The following is a 22,094-nucleotide window of genomic DNA, read 5'->3' as shown; positions in this document are numbered from 1 at the left end:
TAGATGGAAAAAGAAGCAGCAATGAGACACATGTGAGGCATCTTAGCTATGGCTTTATTGTAAAAGTAGCTGTCTATTATAATAAAATAGAAAACAAAGGGCAGAACTTTTACAGAAAAGTTAAATAGCATCACCAAACAAAGAGTTTTCTAAAGTAGTTTTAGGCACCCTAACATGATGTTGAAATGCAGTGCTGTCAAAAACATACCCTCAATACATATGCAGGCTAACAAAGTTGTTTTTTGACACTGGTTCAATGTCTAACTAGTGCTGAAACCAAAAATGATATCGAGCAGAGAGAGACAGTGTCCATGCATTTTGAGAGCGATGTAACAATGAACATCAAAGCTCATCTATTAAAGTATTAACAGAAGAAATGTGGCATGTAATACCATTTTACCAATACATTTGCTTTAATAAGACTAAACATAATAATGGCTCTTTCAGCCAATCAGTGGGAGCCTTAAGACGTAGTGAAATGTCCTATACATTCATGTTGTTAAGTAGTAACAAAGACAACATTACCCATACATTCCTAATCCCTGTACGTTTCTGCAACTTTTCTTTTGTGTGGTCCAATTATACCATTTAAATATAAGATTGCAACCAAAGTCACGACAAAATGTATGAAGAGAACTATCAGTGCAGGAGTAGATTGCACTTTTACACCATGCCTCTGCCTATAAACACTTTAAAAAAAAATGTGAGCAGCATTTAATGGTAAGACTTGCTTGTGAAAAGAGGAATGCATAACAGAAGCTTTGTTTTTCTTAAGGAATAAAGCATCTGAACACAGACAGTATGGAATCGAGTCCACTGGAATATAGAAAGAAATAATATAAGGAATGTCCTATAAAGCATTATATAACATAATGAGCAGGTTTTTAATTCATAACATCCAAAGAAAATTTAATTTGTAATCTTGTTTGTTGGTCCTTCTTTAAACGAGTGCATCTTCAAATAACTAAGTGCCTTTTATTTCAGGCACTCATCTTAGGCTGATGTCTTAGGCTTCAGCTCCTCTCATCTCTGTCGTCCTCTTCTTTCACAGTTTGTGTGGGTTCACCCATCTGTATGTACCCTCATAGCGGAAGCCCACCTTCTGCACCAGATCATCAGCCTCTGCAGGACCACGGCTATACGGGAGAGAGAATATGAGACGCATTACACGTCATGTCACTTTGTCAACAATCACTTTCAGAAAAATAAGCGAATCTTACCTCCCGTATTTGTATTTGATGGGTGGCTTCTTCTCTGTCTCGATCTGATGAAGAAGAGGAGTGAAGATTCTCCAGGCTTCCCTCAACTCGTCACTTTAATAAAATAAGTCAAAGTCAGAGACGGTTCTTTACATTCTTTAATCAAATTTACATTATTGTGTATTCCAAACAAACAGTGTATCAAGTCAAGTTTAACCTTTTTTTTTTTTTTTTTTTTTTTTCTGACCAAATAAAATGAATACCATACAAGCAGGAAAGAGCAAGATCTATGGTAACATCCAAACCATAAAATAACAATTTAAAACTCTACAGTTCATATAATACAGGTTTGGACAAAAAACAAAAATATAAAATGATAAACCTTACATTTCAGCCTTTAACCCATTTTTAAGAAATAAATGAGTCAAAATTGTCCTGACTGTTTGAATGCATATTAACTTCTTTTTGATCCACTGGCTGAATGAAATAGTGTATAATTTTGTGAATGAAAGACTTTCCACAAATTTCCACAGTCTGTTTTGCTCATATTTATCAAGGGTGCCAATATTTGTGTACAAGAAAAGTACATTATCATTTCTGGGTCTTAAATTTGGGGACAGAAAAACAGAAATCACAATATGGTCTACTGTGATTATTAAACTTCAAAAGGTGATGATTTAATTGCGAGCACTGCATGTTTCAAAGTAAAAACGTTCTCCAGGCTTGTGGTTTAACATTTACATTATGCATTTGGCAGACGCTTTTATCCAAAGCGACTTAGGGTGTACTCACACTAGCCAGTTTGAACCGTGCCCGAGTGCGTTTGACCACCAAAGCGCGGTTCGTTTGACTAGTGTGAGTGCTCCGAACCGTGCCCGGGCGCGGCTCGATTAGCCGGCCCTGGCCCGCTTGGAAGAGGTGGGCCAGAGCACGGTTCAGTTGGACTCGGGCGCGGTTCGCATGCAGTGTGAGCGCTAACCGTGCTGGACTCCATTGTGTTCAGTGAGAGCGCCGCTCTTCCTGTTTATCCCGAAACCGTCGCACCATAATGAAGTAAGCGTGCTCCGGCACGAATGCTGAAACCCTATGTGAGTGCAGGCCAGAGGGGGAGTGGGGAGGGGGGACAATCGTACTCGGGCCCGGTTCATGGCAACCGTGCCTAGTGTGAGTACACCCTTACATTGCATTCAAGGTACACATTTTACATTTTGTCAGTTCTTGCTTTCCCTGGGAATCGAACCCATGACCTTGGCGTTGCTGGCGCCAACGCTCTACTGTTTGAGCTACAGGAAAGGGCTAGTTTAAGCAGTTGAATACCACACATTTATACCAAACGATTGCTTATTGATATTCTGTTGATGGATTATGACAATATTTACTTCATAGTGTTTATTTAATTCCTGCAAACTCATTGGCGTTCTAATAAACGCAGCTGCGTCGTATACACGAGTAAAATTCTGCACATTCATTCGGATCGACTGAAGTGTTTACATGAAGGCTTTTCAGGCCGGCTGAGTCATCAATCCAACTGCTAACCTTTTATTTGTGTGTATGTACAATACAGTAGCTTGTAAGAAACTCACCTGCGTACAAAATGCATCTGACTGCCACAAAAGACATCCAAAATCAGCCGTTCATAAGCATCAGGCAGCTTAACATCCTTTGTAAAGAGAGAATAGAGAAATGTACATTTATAAACTAAAACTTAAATGTAACTTAAATAAAGATTGTTTGTTTTTGGTTTTAAACATTTGATGGCCAAAGTTGTCTAATAGGATAAAAACATACAGTATGGATGTATCAAAGGTGTGTTTTACCCTGTATCTGCTGTGGTAGGTCAGGTCCAGCTCCGTCTCCTCCGGACTGCAGTGGACTCCAGGTTTCTTGCTCATCATCTTGGCGTAGATGGCCTCGTTGGGCTGCACGCGGACCACCAACTCGTTCCGCCTGCACTGAGAGTCAAAGATGTCTCCAGGAACGTCGGTGAACTGCAGCCTCACCTCTGCCTTCCTCTCATTCAGAGCCTTTCCACATCTGAGGATGAAGGGAACCCCTGGAGAGAGAGAGAGCTTGATGAAATATCAACACATTCAGGAAGAAAATCAATAATAATAAAAAAAATCTAGTTCAACTAAATGCTGTTCTCTTGAACTTTGTATTTATCAAAAAATCCTGAAAAATCCAGCAGGAAATCCTGAAGCAAATCATCATGTGACACTGAAGACTGGAGTAATGATGCTGAAAATTCAGCTTTGATCACAGGAATATATTTAAAACGTAAAATATATTCAGCTAAAAAAACAGTTATTTTAAATTGTAATAATATTTCACAACATTAATGTTTTTACTGTAGTTTTGATTAAATAAATGCAGCCTAGTGAGAATGACACTATCAAAAACATTTCTTTTTATTTTACCAACTCGAAACAGATATACTACTTTTAAAACGTTTAAAGTTAATTTTGTATTTTAAGCCAAAAAACGAATGTGATTTCAAGACCAAGGTGTTAGTACAGCTTCAAATGTACTCATTTAATACAAATGCTGCTCTTACTTCCAGAAAGAGGTCAAAATTAATAGTCTTAGAAAGGTCAAAATTTTAGGTCTTTGGCCAGATTGTAAATATTTGCTAGTTACTCTGAGTGCATACTCTGATGCACACTGTGTGTATCTAATCATTACATGTGTGTTGGTAAAGCTCACTTACCATCCCAGCGTTCATTCTTCACATAAAGCACTGCAGTGGCAAATGTAGCTTGAGTGGAGCCTTTAGGGACAGTGGCGTCATCTAAATAACCCAGTTTAGCCTCTCCTTCTCCATCTGGATCTCCCACGTACTGACCCAAGACCACGTCTGACAGAGAGACCGCTTCGATGCACTTCAACACCTTCACCTGTAGGGGGACACGCAGAGCATTAGAGAACAGGTAGGCAGAAATCTACAATACATTAGAGGAGACATCAGAGATCATTCCCATTTATCTTAGCAATAGCAGTTCAGTTGGATGCTTCATGAACACTAATTTCTTCATGCCATGTGACTGAACACACAAACTATAAATTACAACTCTCTGCAGCAGACAGAGAAAAACAAGTCACACTGTTAAAGGTCCTCAGACAAAACAAAAGCAAAACAAGGCATTACAAAGAAAACAAAAACAAAGAAAAAGGCAAAACAAAAAGCATTGCAAAGCAAGACAAATTAGCCTTTTATGCTAATGGTTAACTACAAGACAGTGGTCATGGATGGATAAATGTGATTTATTTGATCCTCAAGGCTAAATTCAGGATAATTCAGATAAGTGGCATAACAGTGATGGGCGCACACAGCTGATTGGCTGACCGGCTCATTACCTTCTCATCCCTAACATCATCAGAGCTGGTGGATGCGGGCTTCTCCATGGCAACCAGAGAGAGCATCTGCAGCAGGTGGTTCTGCATCACATCACTGGAGGCAGAAAAGAGAGGAATACATTAGAATATCAATATCCACTCAGCCTTTGAAGGGAATCCTCATGCACAGAAAGTGCAATGGATTTTTAAACACCTTTTTTTATATTTGTCTTTGAAATAATGTGCATTTCATCTTTGTTTCTTTTTACGGACTACTTTTATGGTGCTTCACACCAAAAAATATAAAATAAATAAAAATCTCCTTTTGTGTTCCATAGAGAGAGAGAAAAAATCAGGTTAAAAATGATGGCGGAATTCATCTTTGGTAGACTATCCTTTTAGAAGTTTTAACATCTATGAAATATCACAGGTGCAAAATCATCTCAAAGCAAGGAAACTTAACCAACCGAATGATTCCAAAATCGTCAAAATATCCTCCCCGGCCCTGGGTACCAAACGGCTCTTTGAAGGTCAGAACCACACATGCCACACTGTCCCGGTTCCATATGGGGCCAAATATCCGGTTTCCAAACCTTTAAGGAAACAGGAGAGAAACCTATGACTAACAAGAGACAGATACAGAGGAAGAGCTTCCCAATGGAGTTTAACCCTTAATTATTCATAAATGACAACTGTGTGTGACAGCCAGTGAAAAGCAGAAGGCAGAGAGGGATGAAGAAGAGAATGATAAGCAGACAGACCTGAGGACCATGAGGTTCTGGACCATCTCTTTGCCTAGGTAATGGTCTATCCGGTAAATCTGTTCCTCGGTGAAGAGAGAAGAGAGATGACTGGATAACTCCTCTGAGCTCTGCAAGTCATGGCCAAACGGCTTCTCCACGATGATCCTGTTCCAGCCTCTACCAAACATACAAACACAAGAAATATCCTGCACTTTAAAAAGGCCTTTGCCAAGGCAAATCCATATACACTTAGAAAATTAAACAGAAACTACATCTCATGTCTAGCCAGTGATATTTTAGTACTATTATGGTATTTTTTAAATCAGTTTTTATGTGCTTTTTGTCATTTCTATTGGTTTTTGTTATAAATATTTCTATTCAACTTAATTTCATTTTTAGTTTTAGTAATTTTAGCACTTCAACTTATTTTATTTCAGTTAGTTGCCAATGCAACACTTCTAATTTTCATGTTTTTAAATTTTTCATCAAATTTTTATTCATTTCAGGCGTCATTTCAGTTGGTGCTAAAGCATTTAAAGTAACACGATCAGATTACTTTTTCAAGTAACTAGTAAAGTAACATTATTTCTAAATTTTCAACATAAAAATCAGAGTTACTTCTTGAAATAAGTAACGCAAGTTACTGTGTTTTCCCATTGACCGAAGGCTCTCCTGTCCTCATGTTGAGAGAAATCAGGAGTTCAGTATTCATTATTTCAAGGTTTTCAATATTTAGATTCAGTATTCCTCAAAATGAATAAAAACGGTTAAATGCAAACTCAGAATATTACACAAACCTGCAATAATTAAATATGTTAAATAATACGAATGTACTTTATGTATTTAATCTCACTTTATTAACTAACGTCTTTGCTGCTGACCTTCAATGACTCTGTTCAACCAGACGAATAAGCTAAAATTAAAGTAAAAGTGTTGAACTTTCTTCTTCTGTGATCCAGAACGGCAGCACAGCTGAGAGGTTTGTTAGAGATGCGCCCTCTACGGTACATGCATGAATTTACATTTCATTCAGCCTGAAGCTTATTCATTCCACTTTTGCCAAAAACAGCTTAATATTAAACTTTTTTATTAAAAACAAATCAAGCAAGCCCATCCAAACAGAGACAAAGTGACACAAAAAAGAAACACTACATTACTTTTCATAAAAAGTAACCAAGTAATGTTTAGTTGCTTTTTAGGGAGTAACATATTATTGTAACGCATTACTTCTAAAAGTAACTTTCCCTAGCACTGATTTCAGCTTTGTTTCAATTAATGGAAACGATTTTTAATGGTTTTAGTTTTAGTCATTAAACACTGTTCAACACTGTCTAGCTAGATTTGATGCGAGTGGTACTTGCCTGTACAAATCTTGTCATTATGATGTTAGATGTTAGAGAGGACAACTAATAAAATTACAACTAAAATGCATTTATAATTTTTAACAATTAAGTGTGAGTGGTTGCTAGGGCGTTTCCCAAACAGCGACATAACCACCATAGTACGATGCATCGTTGGTGAAACTAACTAGCTCGTCACGACCCTTTCCTGAAAACTGTCGCACATATGTCATTCAAACCACAATATATTTGATGATGTCAAGGTGGTGGAGTAATAGCATCTACTAATTAATCTATTCTAGAATGGATTAGTCAGATTATTGCTGTAAATAACAACCATAGTATCTGAAGACTATTTCATTATTTTGTTCTCCATTGCTTTGCTTCATTTCCAGATGTTTCATTCAATTGCAGGTTTCCTCTTACGTTCCCCCGGCGTAATAAAGAACGAACGCACATTTGCACTCTTCAAAAACTGCACTTCAAATAATTTGACAAACTAAAAGACGTACAATGGAATTTGTATATATTTGGAATGAAGGATATAGAGTGTCCTGAATGTCGGCTTGTTTATTTTGCCCAAGAGCATGATCCAGGGTTCCCACTCTAAACCAAATGTCAAATTCCCTGACTTTTCCCTGACTTTCACTGACTAAAAAGATGAATTTCCATGACCTATAATGAACGGCAAAACAGGCTGCTGTTTTGCGGAGCACCGAGCTGTTTTGTTTTGTAGAAAGCCTTTCTTTAAAGTGAATTTCATTTTGTATAAATAGTATCTTAATTTTAATAAATTTTTCATCAACCAATTGCCTGTATTTAATAAATGAGAAGCAAATATATAGCAGACAATATAATCATGGAGGCGCCGGCGCGGTCACTTGCATTGCACGTGAAATGGAGCGCATCTCATCATAAATTAACCGAAACTCGGTGTATGCCTCACATACATGAGAAATACATCTGAAGATAGCTTGGAATGTCTTTAAACGAAACAATTCAAAACGAAAAGAAATAGGCTACTCTCTGATTATGTAATCCATGATGTGGGACCTGATATTCATTTATGTGATATTCATGCTTTTTTTCTTACAGTAAAGCACAGTCCACAAACAACCTCCCTATAATAAGACAAATCTCTGGAGGCATGCTCCAAGCACACTCTCATCTCATCCCTTTTCCCACATTTGTAGTAATGACACTATAACCAAACCGGAAATTGTAACGCGTGCGCACGCGAAACTTTCTCGTGCGCACGCAAAAGTTTCTCGTGTGCACACACACAATAGTCGCGTGCGCACGTGAAAGTCCGTATTATTATTTTTTTGCAAAGGTCCCCTCAGGGTCTCCGTAAAAAGATGTGTGAAACAGCGCGATAAAAAAAATCGGTATAGAAAAATTACATTTTGATAAATGGAAACTAAAATTTAAAGCAACAAACTAAATTGCCTGATATTCCATGACTTGGACAAAAAATATATAAAATTCCCTGACTTTCAATGTCTGGAATAGACCTTTTAAAATTCCATGACATTCCAGAAATTCCATGACCCGTGGGAACCCTGATGATCTATGCAAGTCCACACGTCACACATGCTAAAGCAGGGGTGCCCAACCCTGCTCCTGCCGATCGACTGTCCTGCACAGTTTATCTCCAACCCTAATCAAACACACCTGAAGCAACCAATTAACATCTTCAGGATCGCGTGAAAATTAAAGGCAGGATGTTTGATGAGGGTTGGAGATGAACTGTGGAGGACAGTCGATCAGCAGGAGCAGGGTTGGGCACCCCCTGTGCTAAAGACTCGCTCAATGAAAAACACCTCAAAGCCCATCTTTTTGAGCTGCCTGCAGACTGTAACTATAATAAACGCTCAGACTATTTTCTAGACTGTTTTAGCTACAGCGAACGCATCGTGGATATGCATTCACTCTAGTGTTCACTGTTTTAATGATCAATCTGTGTCACTCGTCCACATTCTTGCTACTATATGTATTATATGTAGCTTGTGTTACTTTGTAATGCTTAATCTTTGAAACAACCCAATAAATTCATAACACATTTAACTTTTACAGTACAAAATATTTGTATCTTTTTTCTTAAAGGTTGTATCAGCGATTTCAGGCCCAAACATAAACGATCACATTCATCTAATCTTTCCTAATGATCCGCTAGCTGCCCGCCCCATAAGCAGGCCGTCAAAAAACTGAGTCTCTGTAGGCAGCCTAGGCTCTGAGATCTGCACACAAAAACAATTGGTTTCACCAACCACTCAAAACCAAAATAAAGTGTTCCAACCAATCACCAACAGGGTGGGTGTTGTGAGGTTTTGCGCTTGTGCTCGGCTGCACGCGAAGTCGGAGCTGAAGAAGAAGCCAGCGTCTATCAACGATCAAGAGAAATTGAACAATTGATCAAGAGAAATTGAGTCAATCCCCAAGAGGAGGAGGAGGATTAGGGCAAGGGAATACCATCGTGTTTATTCCAAGACTCGAATAGTTATCGGGAAGGCTTTTGAAAGGTGGAGAAAACTTAAAGAACTGACAATTTTTAAATCGGACGCCGTTTTTTCAGGACAGGTGAGTAGCTGCTAGTAGGGCTGTGACGGTATGGGATTTTTTCTTACCGCGGTAAAGAAGCAACAAATCTCGCGGTTTGGCGGTTAACCGACGCCCCACCCACCCCCCCCCAAAAAAAAAAAAAAAAAAAAAACAACACCGCGGCCGCGTCACACACTGCAGACGCGATCAAGAACGCATGTAGCTTGTAAATGACAATGGAAATAAATAACATAAAGCAGTATTCTTTATTAAAAAATAAACAAATTAACATTTATATTAAATTGTAAATATGAATAATTAACTATTAATTAAGGCCGGCGACACACTGGCTGCGTGGTGTGAGTGTGGCGTTTCTGTTGCGTGTCAGCTGCGTGGCTTTTTTTATGTCTTTGCACACCAGAAACAGCGCTGCTGCTGCTAGGTGACATATACTGTAAGCCTCATTGGTGATATATTCGACATATGGGGAGAGAGTTGTGGAAGGCCTATACTTAATGTTAAACATAAATAACAGCAAAGACAGCGTCGGCAGTATTGACGGCAAAATAGGCTAGAGAATATTTCGTTCTGTATTGACAGGTGCAATATTTGAAAATCGATAATATTTTTTTTAATTACATTTATATCTGCATTTATGTCAAAACCTAAACTTTCAAACATCAAAATGTAATTTATTAATATGTATTCATGTCAAAATGACATACAAACATTTTTTTCCTATTCTATTTTGCCAGGAAACGCTTCCAACAGGCTTGCGTGAAAAATAGGCGTCGGTTCTATTTATAGCATGCACGCTTTTTTTCCGCGCGGCTCGTGCCGCAACTGAGACGCGCGTCTCACGCAGGCAGTGTGCAAGCTCTAACCTGTTAACATGGGAGCCGAAATAAAAACGGACACGCCACGCAGCCAGTGTCGCCGACCTAAGGTAGGTGTGCTGCACTTAAGTCCAGCAAACGCCACAGGATGGTTAATTTTTCTAAGATGTGGTCTTAAGTTAGTGGTATTTCCTCGCGAGACGGATACTTTTGTGCGACAAATACGGTATATTGCCGGTATAAAGTCCAAATTCACCGGATTCCCCTTAATTGTCACCTGCCTCAAAGGCGACACAGTATTTGGCTTATACACTAGATTCGTGGCTATTTTTTGAATAATGTCATTCGGCTAGCGCCGTCAACTGTTATTGCCTATAGGCTACCACATAAGAGAGATCGCTACTTGCAATTAAAATCTCCAACTGTTTACGTTATGCTTGTCTTTTATGCCTGTGTTTGTTTGTATTTAATTGAACATTATCTGTAAACATCACAAGTACTGAAACCTAGCAGTTAATTAATAATAATCAGAAACACACAAAAAAATAAATCCCCCATATGTTTAACGGACTGTCCCTCCCTTGCGCAGGAAGCGTTTTTTTTTTCTCCAGAAGCACTTGAACATGGGACTCGCAGAATACAGTAAATTATAAGCAAAAATGAATGTGTTTATAGTTCATATCACACACCATATGCACTCCTGTAACTTAAAAAAAAAAAAAAAAAAAAGTGCGGTGATGACCTCACACCGCGGTAGGCATCTCATTAACGCGATATTGCGGTGATGCGGTTATCGTCACACCCCTAGCTGCTAGTGCTGACTTGTTTGGATGTGAACTGTGTGTGAAAATATCCTTCTTGAAAAAATATCAGCGAAGCTCGACTAAACTAGGGTAGCTCTAGCTAACGTCGCTTTAAGAAATGCGCGTGCATGATCGTTTTTTTCATGATGCACGAAACGGGAGGGAGGGGCGAGCTAACTTGGTTTGTTTGTTTGGATCTTGCTTCAAACACAAACAGAAGTGACGTCACCCACAATCGCTGATACAACCTTTAAATTAGAAAATAAGAAAAAAGCAGTTAAGAAAAATGTTACTCTTAGGAATTTTTCGGGAATCCGGCCCTTGGTCCCTACAAATGGCTCAGGTGCCCCCCTTCAATGAAAGTAAATGGGGATTTTTTGACAGTCAGGTCAAAATTGTAAGTTTGACTGTCTAAAAAAAGTTTTATTCAAGTCCGTCGCATAACCTCTAACCTACTTTTGGACACATCTTGCCTTGTATTAAGAACATAAAACACATAATTAAGCAAAAATGAAACAAAAGCAACTGCATGCGTTCGCTCCTCACTTGGTGCTCATGCATTGATGTTTGATGTTCTTGGTGACATCGTGGTAGACGCTGGGCGGCAGGGCCAGGTAGAAGAGCCGGTTGGCCCCAGCTCCTCCAGGCAGTGACAGCAGGTGAGTGTTCAGGTTAGCGAAAGACGATTCATCCGCGTACTTCCCGCTGATGTAAGAGTTTCGACTGAAGAACGCAGCGAGGCGCTCTGCCTCAGAGTCGACCGCCTGAAGGGAGGAAAAAAACAGGGCGTATGAACACGAACACACACACACACACACACACACACAGACTGATACGGTAAGCAGACAAAACTCTGAGCGCGGACCTTCATGTAGGGCATGCAGGCCGCGCGTATGGCATCCACGGTCAGATCGGAACGAGCAAAGCCCACAAAATATATCTGTTCGGGGAGAAGACCGTCTCTGAACAACCACCTATAGAGAGAAACAGAAATAAATAGACAAACTATTGTTAAAAAAGATTTTTTTTTAAGATAGTTACTTTTATTCAGCAAGGACACATTAAATTGATCAGAAGTGACAGTAAAAACGTCTATAATGTTACAAAAAATATACATTTCAAATAAATGCAGTTCTTTTTAACTTTCTATTCAAAGAATCCTGAAAAAAAATGTATCACAGTTTCCACAAAAATATTAAGCAGCAGAACTGTTTTCAACATTGATAATAATAATAAATGTTTCTTGAGCATCAAATCATCATATCAGAATGATTTCTGGAGGATCATGTGACACTGAAGACTGGAGTAATGATGCTGGAAATTCAGCTTTGATCACAGGAATAAATTACATTTTATAATATTCAAACAGAAAAGTTACTTTGAAATGTAATAATATTTCACTGTATTTTTGGTCAAATAAATGCAGCCTTGTTGAGCATAAGAGACTTTACAAGATCACTTTAAAAAACTTATCGACCCTAAAATTATGAACTGTAGTATATAATAAGTTAGAGGACTCACCACAAAGTTGGGTAGATTTTCTTTTTGGCCAGATCTCCCTACAAAAAACACATTTGTTACATCACGGCACAATTTGACACACTTCACTATACAGAGTTTCATCGTGCAATATTTTCAAAACTAGATCAAAGTCTCAAAGAGAAAAGCTGGTCTGAGATCAGTGTTAATTGATCAAAGGCTAAATGATGATCCCATTCTAAATTTTTTTATATAATTATTATAATTATTATAATAAACCTATTCAATCTATTATAATACATTTTGGAAATAGTTCCAAAAAACTGAAAAAAAATCAAGAAAAAAATGCACCAAAGAGAAGTACAAACCTTATCAATGTAAAATACTAAGATAATCACAAAAAATATATTAATTACATTAAAGTATTGAATCACTTGGAACCAAGGAATACATACATTTGAAGAATAGATCATAATGCTCTAAATAGCAATTCTGGGTTTCCTCCCTTTCCAAATAAATCTTGAAAATGATTTATCCCATTCTACGAACTGCTGCACTGGTATATTCACTGACAGAGACTGAAATAAATATAATAGTCTCGGTAGAATGTTCATCTTGACTGATTCGACCCTTGAGCCCATGCTTAAAAAGGGGGAAAGATTACATCTTGATATCTCAGCTTTAATTTTTGTAATTAGAGGACCGCATAATTAGCTTGAAATAATTGTGATATATCTTTTGCTAAAATTACTCCCAGATTTCATTGAAACTGATTCCCAGTTGAGACAAAAATTTCCAGTAATGAAACCAGGTGGCCTATAAATAAAAGTGGAGACCTGGGTTTTCTGTATGTTCACCTATAATCCATACGTCTCATGAAGACACATCAATTCTGGAAAAGACTGGGTTGGCTGTTTAAGTAAACTGAAATGTCATCTGCAAAGGCCTATAATTCTATACCTATAATTTTGTCATTTTGCCTAATCCACTGGTTAATGGGCTCTATGAATAGGGCAAATAAAATAGGGCTAATTGCCCTGACGTGTTCCTTGTTCTAGAGTAATCTGGTTAGAAAGATCACCATTCACCTTAATTCCCGCTAGAGGTTTATCATATACTGCTTGAATAGCATTAATACGTAATAGATTCGTGAAACCCAAATCGTTTCATAACCATAAAGAGATACTTCCACCTAACAGAGTCGAATGCCTTTTCAGCATCCAATCCTACTAACAAAGCTTCAACACTGTGTTTAGTTATATGGCTCATAATATGTAAAGAACGCCTGATTTTATCTTGAGTTTGTCTCAGCCTGACAAACCCAGTCTGATCTGGATGAATAAATTATGGAATCATTTTGTCTAATCTTCTAGCCAGAATGGATGTAAATAGTTTGTAATCCACATTTAAGACACTGATAGGTCTGCAATTTCCACAATCTTTACCTTCCTTCGGTATGACCGAAATAATTGCTTTCCTCCATGAGGGAGGGACCACCCCACCTTTTAATATCCAATTGAAGGTGGCAAGTAACATAGTTCTCTAAGGGATTTATACCATTCTGAGATGAGATTGTGTGAGTCTCACGCTGAATGCGTCAAGAGTTGGCAGCCCTTGGTCAGATTGTTTGTTTGTTTATAGTTTAATGCCATGTCAGCTACCTCGGCTATATTCATGTCGAGAAAGAGATTTAAAAAAGAACGATTAAAATCGTTTTTATTTTATTTTATCGTAGATAAAATTTCAGAAACTAGACCTGGTCATACTTCATTCAAAATCTTTTGACAGAGGGTCAGAATGAAGGATGTAAATAGCCATTTTTCCACATATATTTGTTTTTATTGTGAATGTCAAGGAACATAAAAAAAAAATAAAAAAAATATCATGTCATGACCCATTTAAAAGGAATCAAATAAAAATGAACTGCCTGCCTAAAAAGCCGTTTGGACCATAACAGTCTTGTCCAAACATGCCTATGAAGCACCAAATTGCCACACAGATTGGCAGATTTTGAAATGCAGCCATAATTTGTGTGGGACCACAGTGACTCATGTCATAAATACAGCTGAATATAAAGATGACTATTATATAAAAGATACAAAACACACAAGAACAGATAAAATGAAGTTTTAAAAAAACAAACACAACAGGTCAACCCATCCCATCTCAATGTGACTCAATCATCTCAAAGCAAACGTCATTGATGTGAGCAGATCTGCTCCTCCACACCCATTCAGACTCATGAGAAACACACTGTGCATGGTGAGACAGCACTATTCTGTTTGTCTTGGCAGATTTACAGCATTGTGGGAGAGTCCCATCTCTCCAATATTCATTATTGGCAGATATCAGTCGATAAACGGTTCGCTATCTAACCAATTAATCATTCCAGCTGATTTGCTGTGGTGAAAAGCACTCTGTAATGGTGACTTGACAAAAATCCACCCACGTCGATTTTGTAACTTTAATCATGAACAATGCATCATAATCATACTAAAACTTAGCAACCAGATCAATCTTACAGTATGTATTTGCTCTGATAGTGACTACAGTGTTTCCACACACACAAAAAAACACTGTAGTCACAGTTTTTTTTTTTTCTTTTTTTTTTCATAACTGATGAATGTGTATCTCAGTGATCCTGGAGTGTAAACAGCAGAGCATGCCAGTAGAAAGTCTGGGTCTTGATAGATTCAACAAGGTGCTGGAAACATTCCTCAGAGATTGTGGTCTATATTGTCATGAAAGCATCAAGCAGTTTTACTGCTGATTTGTCGGCTGCTCATCCATGATGTTAAACCCATTCCGGCACATCCAAAAGCTGCTCTATTGAGATCTGGTGACTGTGGAGGCCATTTGAGTTTAATGAACACACTGACAAGTTCAAGACACCAGTTTGAGGTGATTTGAGCTTTGTGACATGCGTGTTATCCTGCTAAAAGTATTCATCAGAAGATGATATTGTGGTCATACAGGGATGGACACAGTCAGCGACAATACCCAAGTCAGCTGTGGTGTTTATATGATGCTGAATTGGTACTAAGAAGCCCAAAGAAAATCTACCGTACACCATTACACCACTGGCAGCCTGAACCGCTGATACAAGGCTTGCTTTCATGTTGTTTATGACAAATTCTGACTCTTAACATCTGAATGTGGCAACAGAAATTGACACTCAACAGACCAGGCAACGTTTTTCCAATCTTCTCGTTTTGGAGAGCACGTGTGAATTGTAGCCTCAGTCTGTTGTTCTCATCTGACAGGAATGTCACCGGTGTGTGTTCTTCAGCTGTAGCTCTTCTGCTTCAAGCTTTGACGTGTTCAGAGATGCTCTTCTGCAGACCTCGGTTGTATCGAGCGGTTATCTGAGTTAATGTTGTCTTTCTATCAGCTGAACCTGTCTGGTCCTATGATATCTGGCATCAACAAGGCATTTTCACCCACAGAACTGCCGCTCACTGGATAGTTTCTCTTTTTTTGACCGTTCTCTGTAAACCCTAGAGATGGTTGTGTGTGAAAATCCCAGTAGATCAACAGTTTCTGAAATACTCAGACCAGCCCATCTAGCAAATCAGGCCTGACAAATCAGGTGATGTTGCATCTGGATTTTGACATGGTTACTGAATGGATTTCAATGTTTAATCAGTATGCCACAAACCTTTGCAACCCCATGTCAAACAGCCATCTTTCAAACCCCACCCTCATCCCAAACACACAAGCCTGCTCTTTCACCTCTCTCTCCACACTAACTGAAAGAAAGTGCTGACAGAGAGTGATTTTGCGTAATCCAGCTCACTAGCACCTATTTAAAAACCCAAACAATAAGAACAGGAAAAGCCAACAGTAACAAAGATCTTTCACAGAGCAGTTGTGTAATATCAGACTACTGAAAACTCGAACAAAATAAGGAGGCACAAGGAAAAGCAAGCCGGAAAAAGGAGGAAGAGGGTTTAAATTTCATCACTAAAAGATGAAAAGGGGAAAACACTCTTGTGAGAAGTGCAAAAGCTTGACCAACTGTAATGCAAACTTCACTTTTTATTCTTGATGTTTTGTATTTATATGCATACCAAACCTAATCAAGGCTGTCTAGATAAGGCTTTAGTCATGTCCAGCCAATCACAGACCTTCTGTCACCACACCTGACCGATCACCTTTCAAGGCCATAAGCTGTGAACTGAACTGCTGAATTACTCAACCGCCCTGTTCTGTCTGAATGATAAATAGAAGCCTTATGTTGGCAACGTCCCTTCATGGTTGCTTAATTTCAGTTGTACTTCCTTCTACAAAAAAAAATAAAAAATTCCAAGGCCATTGTACCAATTCAGAGACTTTCTTCCTTTATTGGACTAGCAGTAAACAGACTGTGCTGTAAAACCATAAGGTGTGCAATACTAAAGAAACTACCATGTACTATTAGGAAGAATTTGAAATAGGAACTAGATCAATAAATTAGCAAGAATTAGGGCAAATTGGCAACTTTTTGACAATCATTTCAATGAATATGTCTACATGCACATCACATTCTGTTAAAGGTCTATATTCGGGTTACAGTCATATTCCCAATTCTATGTTTATATGCATACACACATACAGCGGAATATTCCTGTATATTTTTCACAATTATTTAATTAGGACTGACTAATTACTTCTCACATTCAAACAAGCCTAAAAACATCGTCATGAAATGGAAAGCGGAGAGCAATTGTTAAACGCTTGTAGTAATATGTAACTCGGCAATAGAAGAAAAGAGAGGGCATGAAAGAATGAAGGAAGGACTGGTAGGAGATATTGGTGAAGTTAAAGAGTTTACAGAATGGAGACAGAGCTTCACAATTTGTAAACACTCATTACACAAACTCTGTGCAATAAAGTGTGATGAAACTGTATGAACACCTGCGATAGTTGTAATGCATCCTACTAGAAATGTGAAAATTGTGTGGAGTGGAGTGCACACATATATCTTCTTTCAACAAATTTTCTGAATAATGTGTTTACATGCAACAGTTTTCTGATTATAGGCATATTCTAGGGAATTTGTGGAATCAGAATACTGTCTTAAATCGGGCGATTGGAGTGCGCCGTTAACATGATTACATCAAGAAACAGAATACTGCCAAATTATGATTACCATCAGAACACTGTGGTGCATGCAAATGTAGTCACTGTAAAAAATAAATAAAAAAGTGTCCCAAATACATGAATTCACACTCATTTTTGGTTTGTCAATAGATGTAACGTGTTCAAAATGAGTGACAATTCAAGGCTGCAGATGAGACTGTGTCAATTCCTCATTAGTAGAGACAGAGATATTTCCACACACACACACGGACTCACCGAAGCACCCATGATGATGAAGATATGTGCATCGGACTGGTGAAACTCCACATCATCGTGTAGCTCTTTCCTCAGTTCCCCAAACACTTCTGAGCGTGAGAGGGGAACGGTGCTGCTGTTACTCATGTTGTCTGCCAAGAGGTTAGGAAAAGATTAAAGAGCAGAAGATCAATCTTGTGTTGTCCTTATGTTCATTCAGTTAGATAAAAAAATATATATATATGAATTTATAGCTTTCTGGAGTTATGTTACAGATGTATAATTTCCAGTTATAATTGCAAATTAAAAAACAGTTTTGCTTAAGAAAAGCAATTGTTGGACAGACGTGGGGGCCGATTATGCAGCATCTACCAACCAATTTACAAGACATCTTTTTTAAGAGAAGATTTATATTTGAATGAGCATTTCTTTTCACTGAATATTTGGTTTATTTATAGTATACTGTTTGAGACGGAGCTGATTGAGGGGCAAGCAGTTGCATGAAGAGGAGCATGAGAATTTGTTTGTTTTTTTAATACTGGGCTTTAGAAGACATTTTTGCTCTTTGTGGTCATCTTAAAGTGGACAGCAGTCTACAGACTATGGTCTATGGTATTAGACTACATAGCCTATAATAAAAGATAATGAATTTCAAACCTGAACCAAACATATTTTTATTCAAAGATCAACAGTCTGTCATTAGTCTTTAGTCTGGAACAAAAAAAAACTACATTAAAATCATGAACTCAAATGTCATTGTGGAAAAAAAAAAACAATGACTGTTGTAACAGTGCGTAAATCAGACCTTTAACGCTAATAACCCAAGCCCTCATTATGCTTCTGCGTCAACTCCACGGCGTAGCTACGCCGTCACTCCAACGGCGTCGTGACCGTTTTATGGTTCTGCGTCGGGTTGCGTTGCATCGCGGTGCATTTCACCGCCAGAACGCTAGGGGGTGAACAAGATGAGTTCTCAAATTCACATCTACGTGCTCTCGAGTTTTGCTACTCTTTTACCTTCATACATTCCGTTTCATTGGATGAAGAGACATGTAAGAATTTTCTTCTCAACATTAGAGTATAACATTTTTTTTAGTGTGTTGTGGTTCGGGTGGTGTGGTTCGCGAATCTCTTTCCTAGTTTGTTTTGGTTCCATGCGCCGGTTCCGCTTTTTCATTTCCGACAATGGCGAGCGAAAGAGAGAGAGTGTTGTCGCAGCTGGAGCTAATCAACGTTGAACAACAAATGATTTTATTGCAAATGTTTAATCGTAGAAGAAAAAGAAGACGTCAGCGAAGGTGGTCTGTACGACCAGTGCACGAAGACAGGGGAAGGATTGGCGAATTTGTTACGGTTGTTCGACCGCTGAGGGACTTGGACGAAGAAATGCACTTTAAGTATTTTCGGATGTCGAAAGGTCGATTTGACGATCTTGTTCATCGTTTAAAGCCGTTAATACAGCATCAGACTACACACAGTATGCCTATTGACCTCGCTCAGAGACTGGCAGTGACTTTAAAGATTTTATCTTCGGGTGCAAACCAACAGATCACCGGGTTGGGCTACAAAATGGGTTCGACCACGGTGCCATGGCAGGATAATGTAGTGTCCCGTGGCAGACTTGGTTAATTACTTGATATCCATGATGTACCCGTGAACATTGTATTGTAAATAAACAACAAACTTTTTTTCAAAACAAACATTGATTTGATTGATTGAAGTTTATTTCTAGCAACAACAAAAAAAGAAAAGAATATATATAAATATATACATATACACTACCGGTCAAAAGTTTTAGATCGGTAAGATTTTTAATGTTTTTAAAAGAAGTCTCTTCTGCTCACCAAGGCTGTGTTTAGTATATAAAAAACAATAAAACAAAACATATTTTATGACAATTTAAAATGACTGTTTTTTATTTTTAATATATTTTACTCCGGAAATGATGTATAATCTGACCAATCACAGCCCCTGCGGTCTGCGTCACCGCGACGCGTAGTTACAATTTTTTGGAGGTGCACGTCAAGCTACGGCGGAGGGGTCGCGTCGAGGTTCGCGTCGACGCAGAGGGGTCCGCGGGGGTACGCCGTCGATTCGACGCAGAAGCATAAAACAGGCTTTATGCCAAAATTATTATTACAACTAAATTGTCAGTCATTAAATAAGAAAACTAAATAATTGTGTAGATGATTTGCTTTGTGTAACCCGACATCAGACCGAAGTATTTTTTCTTGCACACAGTGCCGCAACCAAATCAATCACTCCTTTACGACTGGCTGCCTGCACTTCACTTTTTCTCGCGGCTGCTGCAACTTGCGCTCGCTTATCAATGCATATAAATTCGCGCCAACGGTATCTTTGTAGAACTTCAAAAAAAGAAAGAACAAAGATGCTGCAGCCAATTTTTCGGGACGTCTGGTCACCCTAGGCACACATTACTAATGCGCTCTTCAAATAACAAAAAACAAAAAAACTGAAGCCTGGTCTAAAGTCAATGGCGCAATATTTTTTTTTTTTTGTTATTTTGAGTGCACTAGTAATGTGCAGTCTATTTCAGTTGCCTCAAAATAGCATTGCCCCAACAATGTCCATTAACACACCTCGTTCTCAGACCAGCACGCCCATGGGCGCATAAATAGGCGCAAATGCATATTTAAACAACGTGGCGCAGGACGCAAAAAAAAAAGATAACTGTGTCGGGCTGAAACTAGCAAAAAACACTTGGCGCTGCATTGCGTCGGGTGTATGATAGGGCCCCTAATGTTACATGACAAATAACAAAAACATGTTTCTAAAAATAAAGGTTTTACATATTATATAAATATTTTGTGGTGAAATGTTGTCAGGGCAATTATTTACTTATTTGAGAGATGGAGATCAAGATGGAAGATATAATGCTGATAAATACAGTACATAAAGCAATTTACTGACATTAAATTGACCACAAAATGTATACATTATTTTCTCAATCCCCAATTTTTTTGTGTGGTATAGAAAGGTTTTAGGCACTTGGTAGATTGTTTGGACAAATAAGGAAGTAACATGTCCGTTAATCACCAACCTCTAAATTGTTAAATTAATAAATTAATTGGTTTATTACTACAGGCACACAGATTTAAACTCTAAAGGTGTTCTCCAAAGCACTTTGACTAAAGCTGCCAAACACACAACAAGTAAAGTGTGAAATATTAAACAAGCAACACATTATCAACAAATGACACATCAGAGCAAGCTTGTTTACTAAACGGCCTCAATATGAACACTGGACCTACAGTAAATGCCACCTGGAAGAATATACTCTATGAAAATGGTTTGCATTTGCAAAGGTATTTCACATGCAATAATTTTGCCAAGTCACTTCGAGGCACAGACGTACAAACACTGACTATAGCGGTTCAAACAATAGACTAGTCTAGTAATTTAACAAGTCACATCACATAGCAATTTGCATTGGGATGACAAACACATAATCCTACCACTGCGTTCAGGGACTGTAGTGTGTGCTCTCTCTGTGGCATACAGGAAAGATAAAGGTATAAACTGACACAAAAACACAAGCTCTCACAACCCCCTCTCTCTCTCTCTCTCAACTTACCATAATGTTATTAGCACAATCCCTTATTTAACAGGGCTCAGCCTGACACTGACTGAAATAACAGCTTGCTAATGATTTCAAGCAAAGCATCACATTCACAACAAATGCTTTAAACATACAGTTACCTAGAATTAATTTAAAAGCAACTGCTATAATAAGGCAAAGTTGGTTAGTTGTGGTTAGAGCTGCTGACGTTAGTAAACAGCAGAACCAAACACACACACTGCATAACAACGTTGTACTTACATTTAGTGCTCTTTACTAAACAAAACAAATATACCAGGATTCAAAAGCTAAACTTATAGAGTTGTACCAGGCTCGTTGTGTATGAGCGCAGATATGAAACATTAGCGACTACAGTGACATTTTTAAAGACAGTTTCCTCCTTCCCTGTTAAAACGACACGGCGGATCTCAGTGATCTTATTGGTGTAGAGAGGAACTCACCAGCGCTCGCTCGACTGCCCATCATTGCTTGAGCATGTCACGTCACCCGCACAACTGCGCGCGAGTATAAAGGAAGGTGGGCGGGGCCAAATTGCAGGGGGAGGGGCTTGTGGACGACGAACCAATCACGGCGGTGATTGACAGCTAAACGCTGCAATCGCGAGCGCGCTTATGGAATCAGTCCTGCTGATAAGAGCTAGAAAAAAAAAGTCATGTACCGTTCTAAAAAGAATGTCAGCATGACATTGCAGATTAAAAAAAAAAAACAATAAAATAATAAATGCGTCTACTAGGCATATTTCGTATAACGTTAAGATTCAGAGTAATTTATTACGTTAACAACTGCAGCATTGCGTCACTAGAAACTCTATTGTAGTCTATTGCATTAGCGCCACCTTGCGTTGATGTACATCTTCAATTGGATTTTAAAGGGATAGTGCCCGGAAATATGAAAATTGTTATT

General features: G+C 38.4%; 1 protein-coding gene across 2 annotated transcripts; it reads right to left on the bottom strand.

Moving 5' to 3' along the window:
- Nucleotides 1–33: 33 nt before the first annotated feature.
- Nucleotides 34–21,691, bottom strand: g6pd (glucose-6-phosphate dehydrogenase). 2 transcript variants are annotated; one of them, XM_082145151.1, is made up of 13 exons: nucleotides 21,632–21,691; nucleotides 17,612–17,742; nucleotides 12,317–12,354; nucleotides 11,661–11,769; nucleotides 11,342–11,559; nucleotides 5,294–5,452; nucleotides 5,000–5,125; nucleotides 4,554–4,647; nucleotides 3,907–4,093; nucleotides 3,017–3,252; nucleotides 2,783–2,859; nucleotides 1,221–1,313; nucleotides 34–1,136 (listed from the first exon to the last, which is right to left on the bottom strand). In XM_082145151.1, exons 1-13 carry the CDS (start codon nucleotides 21,654–21,656, stop codon nucleotides 1,046–1,048), a joined length of 1,584 nt encoding a protein of 527 aa, XP_082001277.1. In that variant the 5' UTR covers nucleotides 21,657–21,691; the 3' UTR covers nucleotides 34–1,045. The 2 variants fall into 2 exon arrangements, with proteins under 2 accessions (XP_082001277.1, XP_082001278.1); XM_082145152.1 differs by lacking the exon at nucleotides 21,632–21,691 and adding an exon at nucleotides 21,432–21,599.
- Nucleotides 21,692–22,094: the final 403 nt, after the last annotated feature.

Source organism: Leuciscus leuciscus (assembly GCF_965113295.1).
Source record: "Leuciscus leuciscus genome assembly, chromosome: 18".
In the NCBI taxonomy this organism is placed as follows: Eukaryota; Metazoa; Chordata; class Actinopteri; order Cypriniformes; family Leuciscidae; genus Leuciscus; species Leuciscus leuciscus.
Note: the sequence above shows the minus strand (reverse complement) of the source record. Positions and strands in the feature narration are given on the sequence as shown.